The sequence below is a fragment of the Trichoderma camerunense genome, assembly GCF_050948025.1.
Source record: "Trichoderma camerunense strain CBS 138272 chromosome Unknown V8C40scaffold_1, whole genome shotgun sequence".
NCBI lineage: Eukaryota > Fungi > Ascomycota > Sordariomycetes > Hypocreales > Hypocreaceae > Trichoderma > Trichoderma camerunense.
In genome coordinates, this window is record NW_028145369.1 from 1,649,292 (window position 1) to 1,674,785 (window position 25,494).

Consider the following 25,494-nt stretch of genomic DNA (forward strand, 5'->3'; position numbering starts at 1 on the left):
CCGTAAACAGATCTTTTTCAATGGTGGCACCCTGGCCACTCCTGCACATGTCCACATCTCGCACAGATCTTTTGCCAGGCCCCTCCTCGCTAAAGAGAATTGAATTTGGACTCAGTCTTTCTATCTTTTCAAGAGTAATTAAATGCGAACTCGCAGGTCTCCCTTTGTGGGTTTTATGCGCATTGACCAGGAGGCACTCCAGACTTGAGGTACCTTGGTACCTCCTAATCGCCCAGGGCTCCACCGCTATCCCCGCCTAAGGAATTATCAACAACAACACTCTCACTATATCCATACACATCCTTAGAGAAAAAACAACGAAGGCTACCTATCGGCAGTGGTGGTCATACCGCCGTCAACATGGCTCACCTTCGAACACGTTCCGATCGAGATCCTACTCGGCCTACCATGAGCTCTTCAAACATACGAACAAGCGCCAGCATGCGAGGCAGCACGCGTCCGGGCAGCGCCAGACCCTCGAATGCCACAACAAATCGACACCTGGCCGCCGCGTCGCGGGTCGACCGAGCGAGCGCCATGTCCCCTGCGGATCCGGCGGCGACAGCAGGTGGGACGAAGCGCAAGGAGCGCGACTTTGAGGCCGACTCGGTGGTGGGTGGAGGCGAGGAAACAAACATCAATGTCGTGGTGCGGTGTCGCGGGCGTAGCCAGCGGGAGGTCAAGGAGAACAGCGCTGTGGTGGTGAATTCAGACGGCGTCAAGGGGAAGGTGATTGAGCTGTCGATGGGGGCCAACGCGCTAAGCAACAAGACATACAGCTTTGACCGCGTTTTCTCGCCGGCCGCTGACCAGTCCATGGTGTTTGATGATACGGTGAAACCTATTTTGGAAGAGGTCGGTTTTCCTGCGCAGTCCGCTCCTGAGCTGGTTCTAGGAGTGGTATACGCTCTCTCATATCGGCATATGCTAATGAATTGGCCAGATGCTCGCGGGCTATAACTGCACGATATTCGCCTATGGCCAAACAGGGACAGGCAAGACCTACACAATGTCGGGAGACATGTCAGATACTCTGGGCATGCTCTCTGACGAGGCCGGCATCATTCCCCGCGTCCTGCAGCAGCTGTTTAATAAACTCGAAATCGAAGGTAGCGACAATTGCGTCAAGTGCTCCTTCATCGAACTGTACAACGAAGACCTCCGAGATTTGCTCTCTGCCGACGAAAACGCAAAGCTAAAGATTTTCGATGACGCCTCAAGACGAGGCCACGCAACCACACTTGTTCAAGGCATGGAGGAGAAGCACATCAAGAATGCTGCCGAGGGAATCAAGGTGCTCCAGGAGGGCAGCCTGAAGCGTCAGGTGGCAGCGACCAAGTGCAACGATCTGAGTTCTCGCGGCCACACCGTCTTCACGATTACGGCATACGTCAAGAAGCCCAACGACCAAGGGGTGGAGGAGCTTGTAAGCGCCGGCAAGTTGAATCTGGTGGATTTGGCTGGGAGCGAAAACATTCAGAGATCAGGCGCAGAGAATAAGCGAGCCACCGAAGCTGGCTTGATCAACAAGTCGCTGCTCACTTTGGGGCGAGTCATCAATGCTCTGGTGGATCGCAGCCCTCATATTCCCTACCGAGAGTCCAAATTGACTCGCCTTTTGCAAGATTCGCTTGGTGGCCGAACGAAAACATGCATCATTGCCACCATTTCTCCCTCAAAAAGCAACCTCGAAGAAACGATATCCACACTCGAATACGCATTCCGCGCGAAGAATATCCGAAACAAGCCTCAGCTTCATATGATGACGAAGAAGATGCTTCTTAAAGACTTTACTCTTGAAATTGAGAAGTTGAAGAGTGAATTAATAGCTACTCGGCAACGTAACGGCGTTTACCTTTCCAACGACATGTACGAAGAGATGACTGCACAAAGCGAATCAAGGCGGATTGTGTTGGAGGAACAGAGTGCGCGGCTCGAGACACTAGAAACAAATTTACGGAACAAGGTCCAGGAGCTCTTTTCCCTCAACATTTCATTCATGGGCATGAAGAAGGAGAATGAAGCCACCAAGGCACAGCTGGAAGATACCCAGGGCGTTCTCGATCAAACAGATATTATCCTCTCAGCGACTCGCCAGACGTTGGCAGAAGAGACGGAACTGCGCAAGGCTCACGAGGAGACGGAGGAGAAGCTGACGGAAATCGGCAGTGTACTGATTGACAAGCTGCAGAAGACAGTCAAAGACGTCAATGGCCTACACGCAAAGAACAAGCGTAAATCGGACCTACACTTGTTGAACCGAACAGCTTGGAACTCATCCCAGTCTCAAGTCGCTGAGATAACGTCAATGGTAGAGCGACGGGTCCGGGTCTTCCAGCAGGAGCAGCAGGAACAAATCTTGAGCGTATCAAGACGAATGGAGACGTTTGTTGAAGAAGAGCTACAGAAGCTGTCTGCTACACAAGCCTTCATGGACGAGAACTTTGAGACCTTTGCAGAGTCCAAGAGACAGCTCTTGGAGCAGAAGCAGCGATCCAAAGAAGACATGGACGAGGTGTTGGAAGAAATCAAAGAGATCCGTGACAACGTCAAGGAGCGAGTCAGCGAAAGTCTTCAGGCCATCTCACATGCTGCAGAGAAGATTGCAGGGGATGTCTTGAGCGAGATGTCCGGCTTCCACGAACAACTCCATACTTCGTACAGCTCCTTGGGCAAGGATTTCAAGTCCATCTTTGAAGATCTCGTCCGGCATATCACTACCCAGCGTTGTGAGTCTGACAACCTGAGGCGACAGTTGCAAAGTGCCACCAATACTATTATGCTCCAAAACGCCAGTATCTCAACTCGCATGCAAGAGGCGTTGGAAGAGGAGAGGCGGCAAGGGGCTGAGGAGCGCCAAAAACTTTTGGCACAAATCTCGGCCCTGATCACGACCCAGGCCGAAGCACAGGAGAGCCGATTCGCAGATAGGACCCTACAGATGCAGAAGAGCATGGCCGACTACAACACCTCTCTCGAGGGGGCCATTATTCAGCACAACCAAGGCATGGATGCCTGGGACGAAAAGGAGGCTGAGCTGCTGGAGGAAGTCAAGAAGTCGCGCGATCAGATCAAGACGAAGTTGAAAGACGACTGGAATGCGGCAGAGGAACGCAGCACGTCCATACGAACCACAGCGAACCAAGTGCATGCTGAGACCGTGCGCGTGGTGGGTGTTCAGATTGATGATTTGGACATTCAGATGGAAGCTATGGACGACTTTGTGGCTCGTGCCAAGTCTGAGAGCAACGCCCATCATGAAACGCATTCGCAATCTCTCCAGGCTCTGTACAACACGGTTGATCAGTCATTCGGCAACATCTCCACTCACTTCAAGACCACGTTTGATCGCGTCAAGAACCTCGGCGAGGTCATGGACCTTGACGCCAGCGATCTGCACAGCAGCCTTGAGCCTCTGACTACCCAAATATGCCAACCACTCTCGGGCCTGCGCGACCAGATTGGCAAGACAGCACTCCAGGATTATCGGCCCACTGGAGAAACTCCTCAGAAGGCACAGTACCAGTTCCCCACGAACTTGCCTCGTACCCAGACACACGATACCATTCTTTCGAAGCTTGATGAAGACCTTTCTGGCCTAACCGAGGCCGAAGAAGATGATGCCGACGACAATACGATTGTCTTTACCGACCTGGATGCCCCTTCAAGGAAGACAAGCAAGACAAGCACACCAGAACGTCCATCGATTGAGAGCACCTCAGATAGGAGTGCGAGCCTGCGCGAAGTCAACCCCAACGTGTCAACAAGTCTCTCCGCCAGTGGCATTTCTTTTGAGCCCCGCTCAAGTACCATGTCTATCGCATCGGATAACTCGCTGTTCAAACGCAGCGCCCGTCCCGCGCGAGCGAGCCTGGGGAAGCACAATAAGGTTGGCGAGGGACGTGAGAATTTACCCATGTCAGCTCTAGCGGAGAGTATGGCTAGAAGAAAGAGCCCGCGGATAAATTAAATCACAAAAAAAGAAAAGGAAAAAAAGACGTCAAACTGAGATTTGATATAATGACTTGGTTAGAGAAAAAACGATTTGGCCTTGTTGTTTTATTTTAACTTTTACGCGGAAGCGGAGGGATCTGATTTGCCTACATTTGCAAGCGATGTATGTATGCGCGTTCATGCATTCATTGCCCCTTTTACCATCATCATTGTTGTTGTCTTTCAAGGACGGAAGGGGAGAAAGGGGGAACAACGGAGTTTTTAGGTCGGTCATGAGCGGTGCAAAGCGCAATCTTTTTTTTTTTTCTTTTGTCGGGCTATACAATATTAGCCTTGGGTTGGATTCCAACTTCTCTGGGAAAGGGAAGAGATTTGGGTTGGTTGAGTACTTATGGGTGGTCCTTTTTTCCCTCTTGTTTTTGTTTTTTTATCCAGTCATGGATGATGGATTGGGGGTGGGCTGGGTTTACTGATTTTTTCACATTCATGATGTTTGTGTTTAGGGTTATTGAGCATTCTGATACCCGATTGTGTTTGTTCTCTCTATTTTCATCTTATTTTATTGTTTTTACCCAGAGATTAGCACGATGAAGATTCGATTTCTCTTGGCTAACCCCATGTGTTGATTGTTTGTATTGTTTGATGAAAGTCGATATATATCTTTACATATATGCATACTATTGCCAGGATCTCCTCCATGATTCTTTGCTGCCAACTCCAGTACTATGAATAACATGAAACCACATCGTTGATCAAATGAATTTTGCTACAAAGCCAGTATCCCCACCCAAATAAACAGATAATAGACAGCTTCCCTAAAAGATCTTGGTAATGCTCTCCCTCGAAATCACGCTATTCTGCTTCTCGTCTCTCTTGACCCTGAAAAAGCTATCGCAAAAGTCGCTGCACCGCATGTGCCTCAAAAACTCCTCATCGTGCGTAATCACAATGAGCTGAAAGTTGCTCTGCTGCTGCCTCGTCTGGATGATGCGATGCAGACTCTCAGCCAGGGACTTGATATTGTCTCTATCGAGGTTCGTCGTCGGCTCGTCCAGGGCAATGAGCCCGCAGTTGACGCCAAACGACTCCGCCAGGGCCAGGCGGATGACGATGCTGGCGAGCACCTTTTGGCCAGCTGAGCAGCGGCCGCGCATGTCCATCTCGGTGTCCTGTTTGACCATGCAGAGGCGGTAGTTGTAGGTGCGCTTGCCGGTGGTATTGCTTTCGTGGTCGGAGCGGATGAGGATGGTATCAATGTCGGTACCCTGGTAGGTTGTCTGCCAGAGTTCGCTGGCGATACGGTTGACCTCTGCCATCTTCATGGCGTGGAATTGCATCACCGCCTTGTCGACGGTAGCAGTGCACTGGCTCAAATCTTGGATCGCTGCCTTTGTGGTTTCGACCCGGATATGGGATTCACGATACTGCCGCTTGGCGTCTTTGTAATCCATCTCCCATTCTTTCAGGAGACGACCAAGCTCCTCATCCTTAGATTTCATTGTACCCATGACAGATCCACGCTCGGCCAACAGCCGGTTGGACATGTTCTCCAGCGAGCGAGCCTCTTTTTGGAGGCGGTCATAATCCTCGTGAGCATTACGATCCTCTAGTTCTGCAATCTCCGTCCGTAGAACATCGAGCGTTCGCAAATGCTTGCGATAGTTGATATTGTCGCTAATATTCTTCTTTTTACGGTCCCCGCTGTCAATGTCTTGCTTGAGCTTGTTCGTCCGCACGGTAAGATCAGCAATCTCCTTCTCCGTGGTGCTGATGGCTGTCTCGAGAGAGGCAATGGCCCGTTGGTTGGAGGCAAGATTGGTTGGGCCACCACGATCAACATAGTCTTGGATATCGCTGTCCAGCATCTTAATTTCGTTCATCGAGTTCATGATGGCATCGCGCTGATCGGTGATGACTTGCTCCTTGGATCGACCAAGACGAAGCATTTCATCGCGGGCCGACCGTGCCTCCGCAATGCCCGGCTCGATCTTTTCCAGCTCCTCGTCAGTTCGCTGAATCACTTCACGCTGATGGGTGTAATCCTCCTTGAGAGTCTGAATCTGGTTTTGAAGATCTTTCTTCTTCTCGAGCTGCCCTGCGGTGCGACCAATCTTGTTTCGCAGCTCACTCTTCTCAAGCTCGAGTGAGTTGATTTGATCCTTCATCCGCTGTCTATCAGTCGTGAGCTTGGATATTTTATTCTTTAGGCCTCTGAGCTGCTCAGATAGATTTGACTGAAGCTCATGGATTTCGTCGACGCTACGAGAAACCCCACTGGACGATTGTTGAGATACGATGCGTTCTACTTGAGCCTCAGCATCTTTGATTTCTCTGACAGTTTGAGAGATGTTGGTGACTGTTTTGGCCAAATCTCCAAGGTCTCTTAGCTTCTCTTCCTCTGCAACAACAAGAGCGTCTTCTTCCTCAAGCTGTTTTTCCAGAGATTCAAATTCTGCTTCTGCAGTTTTCCATTCGCTCTGGAGAGCAGGGAGTTCTGCAGAAAGCCGTTCATACGTGTCGAACGCTGAGCGAACCGCACGTAACGATTCCAAATTGTCCACAGCCTCTTTCAGGTCCTTTTCCGTATCAACTTTGCCTTTCGGGTCCAAGTGCTTATCAATCTTTTTGCTAAGGCGATCGAGAGCTGCGCTCTGGCTGTCATCGAAATGACGGTCGCAAAGCCTACATCTCTTCTGCGTGTCCAGCATACGCTTGCACTTGTTATAATAGTCAAAGAGAGCATCAAAGAGGCTTAGATCAGTCCGGAGCTCTTCAACTTGTTGTTCAACGGCTGTAACTTCTTCCACATAATCTTCGACAACAGCACCGTCGCGTACGTTTTGCAGGACAGCAACAACTTCCTGTTTACTCCTGGCCATCTCCTGGGTCTTTTTCTCATGCGTTTCTTTTGCATTTTTGAGCTTGTACTCAACCTTTTGCTGTTTCTGCCTCGTCTGGTCTCGGAGTTTTTGTGCATCTTGAAGGGCTTTACTTCGACGTCCCTGGACCGACTGGAAGCGGGAGTCCAGCGATGCTGGCTCCCAATCAGATCCAAGGACATTATCAAGCTTGGGTTTCCAAGTCTCGGTCAGCGTCTCAAGCTTTCTTTTCCGATCTGCCATCTCTTTCTTGCGGAGCTCAAGCTGTGCCCGCTCTGATGCCAGTCTTGTACATTCAACCAGCTCGCGACCTAGCTTTTCATTTTCGCTTTCTAGCTGCCACTGTTTGTCATTGGCCTCGGTCAACTGTTGATCCCAGTTGGACTTATCCATGTCCTGTTGAACATGCCTGAGCCTAGACTCCAGTTCTTCAAGCTGTCCATCCAGGATGGCCTTGGCTCCCTCGTCGACGTCAATGCTCCCGGCCTCATTTTGCAGGACACTTGTACGCTTTTCAATGGCTCCCATCCGCTGTTTTGCAGAAACCCGATCTTGCGTTCTGGCCGCTTTGCGACCTTCAAGCTCTGTAATGACGCCTGTGGCCTTATCCAATTCCGCAGCGTTCTCTTTCTGTAGTCGTTCCAGATCCCTCTTCTTTTCTGTCAAGAGCCTCTGAATCTTGTCTTGGAAAGATTGTACGTGTTGGTCATTTAGGTCCTCGTCAAACCCTCTGAGGTTGTATTGTCGTGCGGCTTCTTGAATCAATTCCACTCTTGCTTTCAGCTGGCGCTCATATTTATCTTTATCTGATTGGTGTTTCCCTTGCTCGGCCAACTTTGCGGACTGGGTTTGGCGATGCTTCGTCAGCTCATTTTGGAGCTCGCCGTATTGAGCCTTGTACTGCTCGGCTTCTTGCTGGTAGCGACCCATGCTCTCTTCGTATTGGGCCAAGAAACGCTCGAGGGTCGCATCATCTTCTTGCAGCTCGTCAATTGTCTGTCTGAGCTCGTCAACGGCGTCTTGCCTGTATTCAAGCTGTTCCCGTTTGTTGCTGAGATTCTGCACGATTTGGAGGAAACTATTGGCTTGCTCGTGTTTTTGGCGTATCTTCTCCTGGCATTCCTCCATCTCGTTTGTAAGCGATTCGCACTCGGCGCGGGCTGCTTCAATTTCACCCTGTAGCACAGTCATATGCTTTTCAGCCCGTTCGCCCTTGTCTTTCATGACCTTGTGGTGCGCCTCATCACCTTGGAGTATTGCAAGCTGCTCTACCTGCTTTTTCCGGACCACCTTGAGATTTTCAATAGCCTTTGTGTATTTCAAAGCCTCAAAAATTTCATCAAAGCGCTTCTTCAAGGCTCCAGGCTCACTCAATGGCCAAAGAGACTCGTCTTGGTGACAGAATATAACAGCGTCGAGAATAGCTGGGGAAACACCGAGCCGCTCAGGAATCATCTCATCAAGCTGGGCCTGTCTAGTTGATGTCGTTGTTCGCTCTCCATTATTGACGACGACTAATGAGCAGTCAAGCGTCTTTTGAGTGCGGGTGTTCTTCTTCGCGGTGAGTTGTATGCTTCGAGTTGCCACATGCTGTCGATCGTTGATGGAGCGGAATTGCAGTTTGACCTGGGCCATGACCTCTTTTTCTCCAGCGAGCTGGATAGGAAACGGTTGGCATTAGCGAGGAGCACGCACGGTACTGGCACAGACACCAACAGCGAAGAATTTTGGTCATACCTTTGGATCGTGAATGAAGGCACCGCCTTTGCTGTTGGGAGGCAGTTCGCCGGTGGTTGCATATTTCAAGCATTCAATGATTGTTGTCTTTCCGGATCCGTTGTAGCCAACAATGAGCGTCAACGGGGTATTGAACTGAATGGCCTCCCGAACAGCCGGGCTGAAGGACCGGACGCCGGAGATGGAGAGCTTGTCTATTCTCGACATGATGAGAAGAGTGATTGGCTAGAGACGACGATTGTGTGTAGGTCCAATGATGGATGAGCTGCCGCTGGTTGTGTAATTAGCGCCGAGGCATTTCTTTTGATGCTGTCGCCTTGGTGTTTGTCGCTTGGGCGTGGGCTTTGAATTCACACACACACTCAAACAGCAAGCATCCCGACAATGCCTACCTAAGCAGCTTCACTCACGCCAAACGCGCCCCAGGCAGCGGGTCACGCGTTGAGAGCCTTAATTGACTGATGCGTCCTCACGTGCGATAAGATAGCAAGATAGCCTAGCACAGGATTTATCGACCCCTCTTTAAGAAGGAGGTGCCAGTGGTGCAGCCAGAACCAAATAAAGTAGCACTTGTGGCACGCAGCCACTGACGAAGTTGGGGCTGGAGGGCGTCCCACCAGTCGAAATTGTAGCATCACCGATAGCGAATTGTGAATGTGCAATCAATGGGATGCTGATGCCAAAAACCAGGGTGGCGATAACAGTAACAGCATTGCTTGTGTATCGCGTGAAACTTGCTTATGCGCTGTCTCTAGTAGATGGTCAACTTCCAAGTTGTACTGAGAGCTTGGCAGTACAAGTTGATACGCCCTGCGCTGTTGCTTGCATACCTCGAATAGTTGCAGGCATTGTACCACTTGTGAAGGGCACATAACCTTTAGCACCTCCACTCCTAGGTACTAATCTCCTCCGGTAGAGAACTGCAGTACTGTACAGTAGCCAATCTGCCTGTTTCTCCGTAGGTACCCAGTGAGTGGCCCCCAGGAACAGCCAAAAGTGATGCATCAGGAAGCGATTTCCCTTGCATTGCCCATCTCGCCCCCCCGGAGATGCACGCTGCTAGCCAGCCAAGTGGTCGAATCGGATGGGCGTGTTGCTTGACCCGAGGCCTGCTAGCTGTGAGAGCCTGCAAGACCAGCACGACGCCGGTCAGCAGGTCGTTTCAGCGCACCAGGTTTGGTTTGTCGCTGCCCGTACATGCTGTGCTCCCTCGGTTGAAGATGGGCTGTATATACATCTGCTGGACCACATACTTAGCCACAAGTAGGTAATTCTCAGCGACTAACAGTAAGGAAATCACATCACCTGGCTCAAAATGCTCTGTCTTGTTCTCACTCGTACCACAAATCCGGTTCGTGACATCAAACAGAGCAAACCAGCTACTAATGAGAGCCGCTTTTTTAGCGTTGTAATCGACATCTTCCCGCTGCAGCCGCTAGCCAGCGCCGCAGGATTAGGGAGGTCAGGTTGCGTCATCCCTGGCAATCTTCCAAGTTGGATTTCGCTCCATCTCCTCAACTGGCTCAGCTGTTCGGGGCACCCCGCTAATAGCACCAGTGGACATGTTCTGCTGCCAGACATTGTTGCTGCTGCTAGCGGAGCCCAGACGATCAATCCCAATGTTGGCAGCCGGGAAGCGTTTTTCGTGGTTAGCATGCACCGGTAGTATGGCTTAGCAGCAGGAATAGTAGACAGAAGGGGCTCAGCAAAAAGCAATTATGGAAGACGATGAAACAACCCCAATCAAGTACTTGCAAAGCCCGCTTTTCACGGGGCCATTTCTCCGGCCGGGCTCATGTCTTGGTACAGAGAACAGGGCAGTTGAGTGGTGATTTTCCCTGCCTTGCCTTGGCCTGCCATCAGATCAGTCAGCCCGCTGCTAGCAGGAAAAAACCCTGGCCCCAGCTTGGCTGAAATATCGCATTTGATTCGAAAGCCTCGCTCTGGCTTCCCTTCGTGTGTGTCTCTGCTGTAAACCTGAGTTCTCACCATCGTCTTTCTTTTCCCCTTGCTACTACCTACGACTGCAACAAACAGCGCGCGCTACACGACAGCTTCTGCGAGCAAAGCAGCTGCACGAGCCCCCCGGGCCCCTCACCACGCAAAAGCCCCCAGGACGCCACTGAACGCAGAGGAGCTGCCGCTAATCTGACCTGACTGGCCCAGGCCTTGATGAGTAGAATGCAAAAGCTGGTGGTATAGCATATACCGCGACCATGGCCGGCCCACCTCCACTTCAGGGCGACTTCTTCGGCTTTGGCAACCTCGACGTCCTGCCCATGTTCCCGCCAGCAGGCCCCAGCCAAGGCATCCTAGATTCAGATTCTCATGCTCACGCTCATGCTCATGCTCATGCGCTGCGGTTCGACGACGACGACAACGACGACGACGCCATGGCACTTCTCGAGGGCAACATGATGGCTCAGTTCGGCAGCGACATGGGCCTCGGCCTGGACCCCATGGCCGCCATGATGGACGGGGACGGCAGCGACATCATCTCGCCAGACGCCATCCTCAATGCCCAGGACCAGTTCAACACCGTCGCCAACGACGTTCCCGGTGCGGGGCCGTTGCCAGCGGCCGCCTTTGCACCAGCCGCCATGTCCAGCAGCAACCCGCTGACCGAGTTCACCAAGAGACGCAACTGGCCGGCAAAGGTGGTGGAGGAGCTCAGGGACTTGCTGCAAATTCTCGATTCCAACGGCCGCATCAGATATGTGTCTCCCAGCATCACCGCGCTCGCCGGGTACACCACGGAAGAGGTCCAAGACACCTTTTTAAAGCATCTGATCCATCCCGACGACCAGGGCGTGCTCGTTGCGGAGCTTCACGAATCCATCGCAACCGGCAATCCGCTGCGCATGTTCTACCGGATGAAGAAGAAGGATGGCAGTTATGCGATATTCGAAGCCGTGGGCCATGCCCACATTGCGGCTGCCCGATTTGCACCAAATCCAAACAATCAGTCGCCCTTTTGCCAGGCCGTCTTCATGATGGCTCGTCTCTACCCGACCAAAAACGCTGCGCTACTAGACTCGTTCCTAGAGCACAAGATTGAAAACGAGAGGCTACGGCGGCGCATAGCCGAGCTGCGGAGAGAGGAAGAGGCAGAAGCAGAGGAGGCGCAAAGACAGTGGGCGCAGAGCCGAGAGGGCCGGTCGGATATCACTCCATCCGAGGATGCGGGCAGATCATCATCAACAGCATACGCAGCTTCCAACTTACCCACCGACATGTCCATGTCATCGGGGAATACCGATGGCGCATTGACTCGAAAGAACTTGGAAGATGTAACAGCGGGCAGTCGTCAGGACTCGCTGCGTGATAAAATGGCTCGATTCGAAGCATCATCCGCAGATACCATAGCCCTGTTGACAGGCATAGAGAATGGCGAGCGGATGAGCAACGGCAATCGGAGCCCTACTCTTATCAAGGGTGATGCTGGAATTGCCATGCCCATGGATAGGGATTCTAGATCGGGCGATAAGAAGAAGAAACTCAAGCTGGCAGAAGAATATGTCTGCACAGATTGCGGTACAGGGCCCTTTTTAAATATTGTTCTCGTCTTTTTCTTTCTTCAGCTACTAATACAATACTTAGGCACTCTTGATTCTCCAGAATGGCGAAAGGGACCCAACGGCCCAAAGACACTCTGTAACGCCTGTGGATTACGATGGGCGAAGAAGGAAAAGAAGCGCAATAGCGTCGGCACACCGTTGGCCAAGCCAGCTCAGGCCTAGCGGGATGAAGATGTTGGTCAGAAAGAAAACGACGAAGAGAGGGAAGGGGACGATCTATACACCACTACGGCCGGACCGGAACCTCGCGCTGACTGCTTTTTATGATGGAATCCTGATACGGAGTTTGGTTGGGCTCAAAGACGCATATATCACTGGCGACAGGAACTTGCTTACATGATTACCGTTCTTGTTGTTATTGTTCTGAGGAGGAAGAATGCACCGGGGGATTTTTTCTATTTTTTTTTTCTCTTTCTTTTCTTTTCATTTTTCGCATTGGGTTGGGCACGGGCATCTGTACACGAATATGATACCATTGGGAGGCGACAATTGGAAGCAGAACTAGACGGAAATGGATGGACATGGTGAATTACCAATTGGGTCACCATGCTTTCCGCTGCTTATTTTGGAAACACGCATAGAATACGGCTTTGTTCACGTTATTGACATTTTTATTGATTTTTTTTTTAATTATTTCTTATTATCGCGTGAGGTGTTGCTTCGATATTGCCGGTTCAAGCAATCGGCATTAGCACAAAGAATTGCTTTCGGGTCACGCACAATAGCACAGGTATAACAGATAGCCCTTTCATAAGTTCACCTACAAAATCAAGGGAAATAGAGAGGGCTATCAAACCAAAAGAAGCTCGTGTTCCATGTGTTGCGCCGGTATATCAATTGCATGCGTACGACATGATTCGAGATGCACCACCTCAGGGTAAGCAAAAATGCTGGGCCGCTACGTCAGACGTCAGACATCAGACATCAGTCTCCTCCATTCTTCATCTATCAGCCACAAAAAAAGGGAAGATGATTTACTACTTGGTCATGTACGAGTACTTTTGTTTCCGAACCCCTTTCACATGAAATCCTCTAGACGGGATAAACTCCAAGCAACCCCGCGTCTTTGCTCGATGTAGCTCCCGCAGCATTAGACTCTGCAATTAGCTTTGGATTCAAATCTCCACAGCTCTCAGAGCTACCTCGGATGTCGCTTCCCAGCTAACCTACATCAACTCAACTCAATTACCTCCCGAAAACGAAGCCTCGTGATGGATCAAGCTTAAAATAAAAAAAGAACAATTGTTGTTGTTTTTTCAATCTGTGCTTTGACCACTTTCTTTCTCCATCGCTCCACCGAATTCTACTGGTCGGTGCACATAACTTTGCGCCTATCATCTACTAGAGGCGTCTCGGTTCGTGTAAGCACGGATGATCAATTGAAGAAAACAAGACTGAACTCTCGCCCACAGGGATTGGCGCATTCACCGTGCTGTGACTCTTTCATCCTATCCCCCCCCCAAAAAAATCTCCGAGACATTTTGAAACTCGTTGCTCGTCAATTGCGAAACATGGCTCCCCCGGAGAGCTTCGCCAATTATCCCGATGTCCAGGAAGGGCCGGATACGGGATACAATCAGAGGATAGATCATAACCCGATCTTACGGGGGTTACCTCTCGTTGTGGGTTCTGGGATGTACGTATTTCATAAACAATCAAGAAAAATAATGAGAGGAGATGGAGAGAGGTTCAATTATAATGTAGAAGCTAATCCGGAGTGTCCCGTTACAGTATATGCAACGTCGGTGTTGTGGCAAGGTTCTTTTATGGAAATGCGGGATTCACCAAGATCAAAGACATGCCAATCCTGGACGATGTCTCGCCTACTTTTCATGTATGTACACACACCATCACACCCTCCATTCTCGAGTGGAAAAATGCCCAGTGAAGTCTTTGGCTGATTGGCACTTTGTGTGCTTGCAGCCTACCGTCACACCGTTGGGCCAGACGGGGCCCATGATTGGGTTCGAGCCGGAGCTGCTCACTTCCCAGCACGCCTCGTCCAAGGCGCGATACTACTCCGCCGGCGACTATCACGAGCTGTACAAAACCGGCCGCGCCACTCCATTGCAGGTCATTGAGACGCTGCTCGGCCTGACCACCGGCACGGGTAAGTACAGCGACGCCTGGGCGGACGCTCACGGCGCCGAGAAGCTCGCTGTTGAAGCGGCCAAGGCGTCGACGGAGCGGTGGGCTGCGGGAACCCCCCTGGGCATCTTGGATGGTGTGCCGATTGGAGTCAAAGATGATACGGAGGTGAAGGGCTACGTCAGTCACTTTGGTATGAAGTACAATGCTTCGCTGCCGTTCTTTGCGCCGCAGGAGGAGACTGCGTGGCCGGTGAAGAAGCTGCAGGAGGCTGGAGCCATTGTGTTGGGTAAGAATAAGATGCATGAGCTGGGATCAGGTACAGTGGCAGCCATTTTCATTGGTATGATTCAGTTCATGTGTGTACTGACGATGTCTTCACAGATACCAGCGGAGTCAATGTAATTTCGTCACATATCCCTTTTACGCTTACATGTAAGATGATATACTAACACACTCAATCATCTCATAGGTCGCCCAAGGAACACCCACCAACCACTTCAACAAATCCTACTACCCCGGAGGCTCATCCAACGGAGGCGGCTCGTCCACGGGAGCCGGCGTCGTCCCCATCGCCGTCGGCACGGACGCCGGCGGCAGCGTCCGCATCCCGGCCAACTTCAACGGCGTCTACGGCCTCAAGCCCACCCACCACCGCACCCACGTCATGCAGATGACCATGTGCGTCACGGGCCCCCTGGCCGCAAACGTCGCCGACCTGACCATTGCCTACCGCGTCATGTCCCAGCCCGACGCCTCCTGTCCGACGCAGGGCCGCTTCGCCCTCTCCTTGCCGCCGGCGCCGTCTGCGAAGCGTGTCATGGGCGTCTTCCGCGACTGGTTCAACAAGGCCGACCCCCCCGTGAGAGAATTGTGCGACAAGGCGCTCGATCACTTCGCCTCCAAGCGCGGGTACGAAATCGTCGACATCAGTCTCCCCTTTCTCCCCGAGTTCCAGGTCGCCCACGCCCAGCTCTGCATCGCCGAGATGGCGGAAAAGAACCGCCGCCGGACCCCCAACCCGGCGCACCATCAGTCCCTCGCCGGCCCGGCAAACAGACTCCTCCTTACCATGGGCGCTCTGGTGTCCGGCGCCGAGTATCTCAAGATAAACGCCTTTCGCACCGTCTTGATGAACCATCTCGCGTTCCTATTCCAAAAGTACCCGGGTCTGATGATCATGACGCCCACGTCGCCCCTGATTGGATGGCCGCGGTCGCCCAGTGATGACTCTTACGGCATGAGTGACACCAACATCACCATGCGAAACATGTCGTACGTATTCCTGGCCAACATGACAGGCACCCCGTCCATCACGGCGCCGGTAGGGTATGTCGATCCCGAGCAGGGGGAGGGGAAGTTGCCCATCAGCTTGCTTGCCACGGGGGAGTGGGGGAGCGAAGAGCAGCTGTTGGCCTGGGCGAGGGAGGCTGAGGAGTATCTGCACGAGACGTATCCTGAGGGACGTAGACGGCCTGATACATGGTTGGATGTCATGGCATTGGCTCGAGGTCAGAAGTAGAACAGGGAGGGCTAGAAACGTTATATAGGTAGGCCACAGTTCAAAATGAATGACATGGAAGCTTTGTATACAAAGACATCAAAACTCTTGGGGATTTGGGCGTCAAATCTTCGTAAGCTCATCATTGATCAAGTCTTCCCTCTAGGGGCTAAACGACTGCTACATCCCGTAGATAAAACACACATATACATGAAACCTCAAGTAAAGCCGTCAAAGCTTAGAAAAACTTGGAAGCGATGCCCATAAGTCCAGAAGGTCCTTGACCACCACCCTGGCTCTTCATGTACATCTTCAAAGCCATCTCACCAGCCTGCTGGATCGCGGACTCCTTGCTAGCATCAGATGCCACCTTTCCATCAGCCGCCTTGCTATCAAAGAGCTGCTTGTATGTTAGCAAGAGGGGTAATCAGGATGCCATATTTCCTCTGCGGTATCTCACCTTGCTGGCCTCGGACAAGGCCAAGCCCAGGAAAGCGCCCTGGCTCTGGTTGCCACCGGTCTCGCCCTGTGTGAACTTCTTCAGTGCTTGTAAAGCGGCGGCGGAGCCGAGGCTGCCGGAACTTAGGTTGTCGGCGCCCTGCTCGTAGGTCTCTTGGTGCTTGCGGATGGCGTCTATATTCGAAGCGGGGGTTCAATGGTTAGCATAGAGTTCTTTATAGGCATTTCGAATGTCTACCCAGAAAACCACGTAGGTAGTTTGTTGTAAAATATCGACTTACCTTGCTCATCGAGGTCGCTGTTAGCCAAGTGGCTCTTCTGCTGGCCGAGGCTGCTGATGACGTTGGAAAACATGGCGCTGTTGCCAGATGAGCCGGCGTACTCGGAGGCGTGCTGGTGCGCAGTGCGCAGGTCTTCGTCCTCGTGGTGGAAATCACCGCCAGCGGGATAGTTGCCTCCGTATGCATCTATAGAATCGCAAGATCGTATCGAGTTAGGGATTACATGCTTCGGAGGAGCTGTGTTACGAGGGGCGGGGGAGGGAACTGACTGTTTCCGGGAGGGAGTTGACCTCCTGTAGAGTGAAAGTTGTCAGCTTCGAGTTACCATTGCAGAGTAGAATGATGGTTGTTTGATCAAGGGATTCGTGTCTGATAAAGGCAATGGTGATGGCGAGACGAATGCAATGCGGCACATACCTTGTTGGTTGCCAGAACCAGAGCCAGAGCCCGAGAACTGCTCCTTGAGCTGCGACTCAAGGTATTCCTTGCCGGCGTTCATGAAGGAGTCCATTTTGATATGTTAGAATTCAGAATAGTCAGAGACGTTGCAAAGATAGGAACGATGATGTCTATTTTGAATGCGCTATTCAATGGAAGAGATGAACGAATATACAGTATTGGGATCAATGGAATATATACGGCGCTACGTAAGGCCCTCCATGCACCAAGAAGCTACCCCGCCGTGCGAGCTGCAGCAGAAGATGAACCTGGCCCAGCTGAAAGGCCGAGCTATTGCAACCGGAGGGGCCATTTCCATTGCGGGGTGTCACCGGTTGGTCTTTCAGGGGCAAACCAAATACTTAAACAACATTCAGAAATGTTGACGATGAGTTGTTTATGGCTCACAGTAGATGCTACAGTAAATGCCAACTATTAGTCAGGTGTGTCTTGCAGAAGCTGAGATTGAACTGTGGCGGTTCTTCAGCTGGCTGCACCTGGCAGGTCCCGAATTGAAAATAAGGGTTCAACTGCACAAGTTAGTACCTGGTTGATCGATTGGATCTATTCGCATTAGCAGGACGAGGTCACTCATTTCGTGGGTAGCACCGGCACGTCTCTGCCGGGCTTTATCCACGCGCACTCCGCCGAAGATGACGCGTAAACAAGCGTCCAATCACCGACTCCTTACTAAGTGCCTTCTCCGTGCAGGCCATGAGAGAAAGAACACCAAGATCTTAATCTCCATACAAACGTCATTTCATTAAACGCACATTCATGCGATAGAATTTCACCGGATATCGGGGAAGGGGGACCCCCATTGCAGCTAACAGGCCACTACAGGCGCTGCTAAGATCCATTTGATCGCAATGTGCCGGGCAAGCTGGGGAGGTGAGAACAAGCTAAAGCTTGGCGGCCTCTGTCAATGCGGCGCATGCGCTTCTAGCCCTGTACAGCCACGTTTTCAGTGGAGGCTGTTCTATCAACTTTGATTATTGCATACATGCAATTCGGCTGCGAGCGAGATGATCAGAGCCTGGCCCCCATGTTGCCTGTATATACACGTATGAGTACGAGCACATGTTTTGTGCGCTTGCACACGACAGTACCCTTTTGATGTCTTCCTTTTCTGGTTCATCTGGAAGACAAGCAGAAATCTGCCCAGCCCAGCCTGGCTCTGCCCCCTCGAGGCACAAGTCTAGAGTCTCAGTCTGTGACACGTACCAAACGTGATGGCTGTCCGGCTGCAGCATCTCCCGGGAGTGCCTCCTTGGCATACAAAATGGTAGGTTGTTGCCTACAATGTGCTAACCTACCAGCAGCCAATTCTGCTGTATTTGCGCCTTTGTTTGTTGTTGGTCCAAGAAACAAAGCCTCAATGTCACTCAGCATCAGTGCGGGTTGTCCGTGTGCACGGGCATAGCCAGCCCCTCGAACCGCCCAAGATCAACCCCTTAGATTGACATGTAGCCATGCCATTGGGCGCCCGGTATGTGTTCTGCGTCTGCCGTCCGCATCTGAGACCCGAGGGCAGCCCAACAGCAGTACCGCAGTGCCGCATTCGCAGGTGCAAGGCGCACCTTGCATCCTCTTGGGGGAACGCACATGCAATACGGGGTTTTGCGGCGTGTTTCGGGGTGGCGCTGAGACGAACTGGTGTCAGCCAACCTCCCCCCCTTCCCAAGCGCGGCCACTGCTTTTGCCAGGAACGTGTTGGCCGTTTGTTGTGTCCCTTGAGATCCTCCTGAAAATGTACAGGCCGTTTGTTGTGGTTGCTTTTCAGCAAGATGTTTTATACTCGAATGGATGTCCTATTCTCGACGCATACGAGTACTGCCTGGGTACATAAAAGGTATTAAGGTAGTTACTCCGTGGGCTTGCAAGATATGTCCCGAATCGGCAACTCGCCAGAAAACTCATCGCCCCGGCAGGGTCCTCTCAAAGGGTCCCCTTCAAAGAAAGAATACGGATTGCCGTAACTTCGCACTCTTTGGACCCGTTTGCTGCCGTTTGAGCTCCACCGTACCGCGTCCGCGGGTGCGATAACGAGCGGTATACTGTACTCGGAGGTACACACCCACTAACACAGCCAATCGACTCAAGTCAAAAGGGTCAACGGCCTTCAAATTTTATTGTCGCACAGGTTCGGGCAGTGCGTGGGAACATCGGCACGGCTTCTTGATTCCGTGGCTTGCAAAAACAAAGCACACTAAGGAGATTGTCCTCACGCCATGGATGGTTGTGGCGGTCGGGAGGGTACCTGAAGAGCCTCAAGCCAGCAAAAGCTTCTTGTTCTGGATTAAAATAGCACGCTGTGGTGCTCGATAGCTGACTGCAGGATCCATTCCAAAAATACCTACCAAGGTGCGGTCGGCTGACGCCACGATTTTTCTTCCGTGGAGATGAGATGAGACTACGACAAATAAACCGGTTTGGCGTCCAATGATTTGTTTATTTTTTTTCTTTGGTCTCGGATGCTTTTTTAGAAGCGATCATTGTCACTTTAAAATCATGGCCTCGGTAGGGGGGATCGAATGGCGACGAGGCGTCGGCATAGCCTCCATGTTCAAGAGCGGCACTCTGCACTCCCGTCCGGCTCTAGCCAGGCAGATGGTGGGATTATCTTGCCATGGATGCATGTGCTGCAGAGAGAGATGCATCGTGCTCACTGGCCCGCTTCGCTGATCTAGGGGAGCGAGTGCTCGTATGGATGGATGGATCGCTGCAGTTTGCCGTCATCGCCGTCATCGCTGTTCAATACGACACAAATGGATGAACCAAATGCTGGTGCTACGCGTATAATGTCAATACTAGCACTGTAGCCCTGCTGCTGAATACTCACATTACCCAATTCACATTGATTCATTTGAAAGTACCAAGCAGTTAATATTAGACTGCTCACAAGGCACATGGCCGAGTGTCCTCGGGGGCACTCGTATGAGGCATGTTAGTATGTACTTCGTACTCCCGTATTAAACACATGTCTCACCATTCTAATCACCGGGCTCCAGCGCTGATCGCACGCCAACAGCTGCTAACGTCGCTCCAAGGCTCCGCCCAGTCAGCCCAGCCTAGGCATGCATGGCTCCCGGGAGAGGCCCCCCCTTGCCGCTGTGCTGTGCTTTTGCTGTGCTGTGCTTTGCTTTTGCTGCTTTTCATGCCCTGCCCCCCATGTCCATCCCATTTTGATCCCGGCGAGTGTACATGCGCGATAGGTTAGCATGGAGTACATGTACTGTAGTGTCACATCGTAACTTCGATGGCTGTACAGTACAGTACCGGCCTGCATTTGCGCCAGGCCGTCACGAGAATAGCCGGCAAAAGATACTCCCTAGGTCGTAGTGCAGTTGTCAACGGGTCGTAGAACAGGTGCAGTCGATGCGACGAGGCTAATCCTTAGGCTGCGCAAAGAGGTACTAAGGCATTAAGGGTACGGCCTGGTACACACCCGCGGCCAAGGCAAGAGGTACACATAAGTACGGGTAGCTGCCCAGACGGCCAAGCTCAAATCGCCATGGTCTCCCCTGCCTCGCGAAAGTGCGTTTCACCTTGACCCATCTAACCCTCGTCCCGACCAGAAGTTGCCCCCTGGCGCTCCTACCCAAGAATCTCTCGACTTTTAGTTCAGCGCAGTCCAGTGCAGGTGCAGCCTTTGCCTTTCTCGCCGCCTCCGCTTTCCGTGTTTTTTTTCCCTTTCTTCCTCAAACCGCCTGCTATCTTTGTTCCAGTCTCTCGTTTGTTCCATGTTTCCGTCGTCGGCCTTTTTGTCGACCGATTAAGTGAACTCTATCAGCCCGATAGATTTCTTTCTTCTTCTTCCCGCATCTTACTCAGTACCACTTCATTTATTCCTTTTTCTTATCGACTCTTCGACTCTCTCTCCCTACTCGACTTTTTCCTTCCACCAACCACCTTTCCGATCGACGACGTTTCATCCATCATCGGTATCGAGACATCCCGCCCGAGCGTATTTTGAGCTTGGGAATGAATTAGTCGGCTCCGGTTCTTTGGGGCACCTGCAGCACTTCGTTGTCTATTCATCGCTTCCCGCAGACTCCCGGTAGGAGTCAACCAGTTGCCCATCGTGGCGGCCACACAAGAAGCTCAGGACTCCCTACTCCGAGGCGACCCAACTTTCGACCAGAATGGCGCCCAGTATCACCACCGCTCCGTCAGCCAGAGCGGCGATTATGGCGCTGAATACGGCCAGGCCTATCCCCAGGGATCATTAACACAGGCACCCTATGCGCAGCCTACATACGCCGGAAACGCGAGCCTTCATCAAGACCCCGACACAGTCGGTGCTGCTGGCAGCACTGGCAAGAAGTTCGCTTTCCTAAAAGGCAGATGGCCCACAGCCTTTCTTGCCATCACCGGTATCCAGGCTCTCATCAACCTGGCATTTGAAGCGTATGTCGACCAACATGCTCCCTTTCCTTTTTTTCTTTTTTTCATGTCACAGCAATGCGCCAGATACTAAGACTCTCACAGCTATGTTTTCGGCAAATTTCAGCTGAGCTTGGGTGACTACATCTCCGATCCCCAGGTGCAATCTCAGTACAAGACAATCCCTACCTTTCTTACTCTATTCATTTTCGGTTTCCTTTACGAGTTGATCATCGTCCTGGATGCGCTGCGTATGAAGAACACCATTCAGATCATCGGTGTCTGTATCGCCAACCTGGCTCTCTTGGTTTATGCGGCCCTCCAGATTGAGCAGATTCAGGTCGCCCTTGGAATCCTGGAAGACCACGGCTCATTGGAGCAGGGTATCACCTCAGCTATGCTCTGGGATGATATCAAGGCTTACCTGATTGCCTCACCTGTCATCATTGCCGTTGCCACCATTGGCATGGTCTATGTTGCCTGGAAGCTCTACCAGCAATTTGCCTGGGACATTCTCAAGAACATCGGTGCTGATTATCGCATGAAGAAGCGATTCCTTCACTACCAGGTATGAATGCTCTGGTGGTATATTTCACAAGACGAAGCTTTAGACTAACATGCTTGCCAGATTTACATCGCCCTGCTCAAGTTCGATTTTTTCTTCTTCTTGGGTTTCATCATTCAGTTTGTCGTCGTCGTCGCTCAAAAGACGGATCCCGAATTCGCTCTCACAATTGCAACTATCCCCGTCACGATTGCCATTCTGATTGCTGCTGCATTCTTCACCCAGCGCGAGAACAAGCCCGGCATGATTGTCGTCATCGTCCTTTACTTCGGTGGCCTGTCATACTTTATCTTCAAGCTTTTCCGTATCTACGAACCCAGCCGCGCTCAGTCCTACATGGCTGTCCGAAAATCTCTCACAGCGTTCGCCGTTATCACCATTCTGCTCATCATCATGACCATCATCAACGCCATCATCTGCATGCACAACTTCGGCTCAGGCCTCAAGGCTCACCTGATGGCCCCGCGCAGAGTTGACGAGAAGAGCGACATCAACTCATTTGGCATGAACGATGTCAAGACCCCCATGGCAAACCGCATGACCATCGACTAAAGGAGTCATTTGCACAAAGTGGAGAGGGAAATAAAAAATAATAAGCGCTGCGCGGAGATGGGAATGTACAAAGAAACGAATTTACGAAAGGGAACGGGATGGCCCCCTTTTTCACAATTGAGCCGCCTCATGTAGGCTCATAACAAAGGCTAACTCTGAAAGGCTATGCTGGATGGGGATATTTTGATAACATCCCGTAAATTAAATGGATACCAATTTTTTGCTTTGTCAGTTTCTTGCTTTTTTTCTTTTCTTTTCTGTTTGTTTGCTTCGTCAAGTAGGCTCAGCAATGAAGGGCGTTGGATCTGTACTTCACATACCACCGAAGACAGCGGGGAGTTTTGTTTGGATACCCGTGATCATCATATCGAAGGATATATAAAGGGTGACTTATAGATGACCCGTGTCACTCCTTGGCTACTTTTTGTTTTTTTCTTCTTTTTTTCTAAAAAACAAAACAACTTTTTTTGTCTTTTGTTTCCTTTAATGTGATGAACCTCTCGTTGATACTTTCTCTACTTTCTTTTATTTTTCATTTCTGTGAATAAACTGAGTAATGCCTCCAATAAAAAAAAAACAAAAATCCATGTGACTTGAAATGGTTACGAGAATGAGGCTTATTTTGTGTGATGCTACGTTGTTTATTCGAGATTTTGTTGTTTCTCATCTGAAACCGAGCTAAAACGAAAAAGAATATGAAAGAGTATTACCAATCCAACCTTGTTGACTTGCTCCCACCCAATAAGAAAGAGAAGGAAAAAACGTAAGCGATGCCGAGTTATCGTAAAAAGCCCAATTACTCCCAAAGAATGTATGATCCTCGCTTTGGTAAGCCAAAATAACAATATGACGAAAGTAATGATATGAAAGACGGAGATGGAGGTCATTATATAAGATGGTCACCGTGAAAGTCCCTACCAAAGAGATAAAGACAGAGAGAGAGAGAGAGAGAGGAAGAGAGAAAAGATGCCAGATCTTTGTCGTGTCATCGTAGCAGAGGAAGACTTTGACGGACAGTGATGGGAATTCAAAGGGTGATTTTGATTGCATCCTTCAAATGGCCTTCCGTCGGGCAGTATGGGCACTTGTACCTCGAGCCCTTTGCCATGTTGTGCAAACTCTCTCTGCAAATGACATGTCCGCACGGAATCATCATTGCGGGGTTCTGTTCTGTTGTCTGTTCCTTGCTGACGGGACACACGAAGATGGAGTGGTAGATCATAGATGGCGGGAGCGGTGTTTCGAAAGCCAGCTCGTTCTCCGTCGTCCATTCCGTCTTCTTTTCCTTCATGTAGGTCGTGTACTTGATGAGCCGCGGGAGAGCGATGGACCCAGCCGTGACGGCGACATAGAGCGGTGATTCTGCCGACAGGCCCAAGAGAGAGCAGAATTCTCTGGTGAAGGAGGCGGAGACGTCTTCAAAGGCCGAGTCGATCTGAAAGATGTGCCGGTAGGGGGATGATTCAATGTTGGGCGCAAAGACCATGGCTCCGCACAGCTGCTGGATATCCTTCAGATGCCTCGTCTGGAAACGAGCAAAGTTCTCTCTTGCATATCTCAGCGCGCCCATTTGCCCATTGTTCTCATCGTCCGGAAGGCCATTCACCTCTGGGCCCTTGAACAGCCAGACGAATTGCAGTTTGCACAGTTCAAACTCCAGGTTGCTTCCTGTCGCCTCCAGTCTGCTGTTGTTTTGGCGCGCCCACTTGATCGCCGGCCCCAAATTCCTGTTTCTGAGTTCCGAAAGGAGGCTGTACATTTCTGCAAACTGCCCTTGTAGGTCTTCGGGATAATCGTTGGCTCCGTGCCCGCCTCCTTCCTCTCCCACTCCGTCTCCTTGTATCATATCGTCATCTCCATCTTCGTCCGTCCGTGCCGTCCGAGGAGACCAGGCGGCGTCTAATGAATGGAGGGGTTGGTCTCGTGACTCGCGGACAAATGTCGATGCAACAGAAAACTGGCCCTCCCGGACAAGATGCATGGCTATAGCGCGATTTATGAGACCGGAGTGGTCGGCCATTGCGTCTGTTTCCATCGGTAATTCCCTATGCGGCAGGGCCTTAAGAGAAACGATAAAAGTCAGCATTTTACATGCAAGCTAGGAAGGAGCTTGATAGATTTAGAGGCGTACCTTGTCTAGGGCCTTTCCAAAGCTGCGCTGTGCTTTTGTTACATCTTTGAGATCATTGGTGATGGCGTCGAGGCGATCTTTGACGGGGTTTTGAAGTGTTGTCATTGCCATGCTAATTCGGTGAGAGTCGGCGTCCGCTTCCGAGATAAGCCATGTTAGCTGCAATCCAAAGTCATTGTAGTGAAGTGAGGGGATCACACACCAGCAGCAACCTGCTCTCTGGCCGCCACGAGGTAATCGATAATCTTGTCAACATCTTGGATGGCGGCTGTAAGATTCGACCTTCTCATACGAGAAAGCTCGGCCTGCAGCGGGCCAAACGGCGAGGCAATGTCGCCGCCCAACGCAGCCATGGTCACTCGCAGGATGTCTTGATTGTGAAGCAATGTAGGATTCTACTGGATGAAGTCGTTCGTTAAGCTCGTAAACTAAGTCATCGGGATGTGAACGAGGGAAGGTTTGCCCTGCAAACAGGATCTCCAAGAAGTCTTTTGTTAGGTTCAAGTGTCAAGTTGACTGATGGCGGTCGGTTGGAGGTTGTCATCTAAGTACCGCCGGAAGCTTATCGATAGCTTGGTACCAAGCCAGCACAGGATTGGGATGGCGGAATAAATGCCCTTGTCGAGTTATGCAAATAAGCATGACGACCTTATGCAGGTTGGTGCTCCATAATACAGGTTCCAGGTACCTTACATTGGCATCTTGTGGTGATTCATACTTTGTGTCAGGTTTTACATACCTGCACTGTTTGGTGGTAATAGCTGTAAGGATTTAACCCTTTGGTCATGCAACATGAAGTTTGATATGGTCATGTTACTGTCACCACCTCATCTCATGTATATTACTTCTTGTAGGTACCCAGTACGGAGCAGACAAGCCGAAATGACGAGCCTGATTGAGAGGCCTCACTAGCAGCCTCGGATCAGCGGTGAACCCCGTTAAGGA

General features: G+C 51.2%; 7 protein-coding genes across 7 annotated transcripts; 4 read left to right on the forward strand and 3 right to left on the reverse strand.

Moving 5' to 3' along the window:
• Positions 1 to 49: 49 nt before the first annotated feature.
• V8C40DRAFT_230040 (P-loop containing nucleoside triphosphate hydrolase protein) lies at positions 50 to 4,643 on the forward strand. Its single transcript, XM_083212614.1, has 2 exons — positions 50 to 855; positions 944 to 4,643. The coding sequence occupies exons 1-2, from the start codon at positions 361 to 363 to the stop codon at positions 3,968 to 3,970; spliced, it is 3,522 nt and encodes a 1,173-aa protein (XP_083079145.1). The 5' UTR covers positions 50 to 360; the 3' UTR covers positions 3,971 to 4,643.
• On the reverse strand, positions 4,499 to 9,054 carry V8C40DRAFT_9897 (AAA domain-containing protein). Its single transcript, XM_083223704.1, has 2 exons — positions 8,571 to 9,054; positions 4,499 to 8,489 (listed from the first exon to the last, which is right to left on the reverse strand). Exons 1-2 carry the CDS (start codon positions 8,775 to 8,777, stop codon positions 4,770 to 4,772), a joined length of 3,927 nt encoding a protein of 1,308 aa, XP_083079146.1. The 5' UTR covers positions 8,778 to 9,054; the 3' UTR covers positions 4,499 to 4,769.
• A 1,205-nt stretch (positions 9,055 to 10,259) lies between these two features.
• On the forward strand, positions 10,260 to 12,952 carry V8C40DRAFT_230043 (white-collar 2). The gene is made up of 2 exons (XM_083212615.1): positions 10,260 to 12,104; positions 12,171 to 12,952. The coding sequence occupies exons 1-2, from the start codon at positions 10,787 to 10,789 to the stop codon at positions 12,308 to 12,310; spliced, it is 1,458 nt and encodes a 485-aa protein (XP_083079147.1). The 5' UTR covers positions 10,260 to 10,786; the 3' UTR covers positions 12,311 to 12,952.
• Positions 12,953 to 13,255: 303 nt separating this feature from the next.
• V8C40DRAFT_230046 (amidase signature domain-containing protein) lies at positions 13,256 to 15,915 on the forward strand. The gene is made up of 6 exons (XM_083212616.1): positions 13,256 to 13,503; positions 13,561 to 13,784; positions 13,880 to 13,982; positions 14,072 to 14,555; positions 14,621 to 14,637; positions 14,709 to 15,915. The coding sequence occupies exons 2-6, from the start codon at positions 13,660 to 13,662 to the stop codon at positions 15,756 to 15,758; spliced, it is 1,779 nt and encodes a 592-aa protein (XP_083079148.1). The 5' UTR covers positions 13,256 to 13,503; positions 13,561 to 13,659; the 3' UTR covers positions 15,759 to 15,915.
• Positions 15,916 to 15,974: 59 nt separating this feature from the next.
• V8C40DRAFT_230051 (uncharacterized protein) lies at positions 15,975 to 17,010 on the reverse strand (the record flags this gene model as incomplete). Its single annotated transcript, XM_083212617.1, has 5 exons — positions 16,895 to 17,010; positions 16,747 to 16,770; positions 16,478 to 16,663; positions 16,198 to 16,370; positions 15,975 to 16,137 (listed from the first exon to the last, which is right to left on the reverse strand). The coding sequence occupies exons 1-5, from the start codon at positions 16,986 to 16,988 to the stop codon at positions 15,976 to 15,978; spliced, it is 639 nt and encodes a 212-aa protein (XP_083079149.1). The 5' UTR covers positions 16,989 to 17,010.
• Positions 17,011 to 20,429: 3,419 nt separating this feature from the next.
• On the forward strand, positions 20,430 to 23,129 carry V8C40DRAFT_279342 (uncharacterized protein; the record flags this gene model as incomplete). Its single annotated transcript, XM_083221218.1, has 4 exons — positions 20,430 to 20,452; positions 20,969 to 21,325; positions 21,407 to 21,869; positions 21,930 to 23,129. The coding sequence occupies 4 exons, from the start codon at positions 20,430 to 20,432 to the stop codon at positions 22,416 to 22,418; spliced, it is 1,332 nt and encodes a 443-aa protein (XP_083079150.1). The 3' UTR covers positions 22,419 to 23,129.
• Positions 23,130 to 25,335, reverse strand: V8C40DRAFT_10101 (ubiquitin-protein ligase RMD5). Its single transcript, XM_083210667.1, has 3 exons — positions 24,752 to 25,335; positions 24,550 to 24,686; positions 23,130 to 24,477 (listed from the first exon to the last, which is right to left on the reverse strand). The coding sequence occupies exons 1-3, from the start codon at positions 24,900 to 24,902 to the stop codon at positions 23,446 to 23,448; spliced, it is 1,320 nt and encodes a 439-aa protein (XP_083079151.1). The 5' UTR covers positions 24,903 to 25,335; the 3' UTR covers positions 23,130 to 23,445.
• Positions 25,336 to 25,494: the final 159 nt, after the last annotated feature.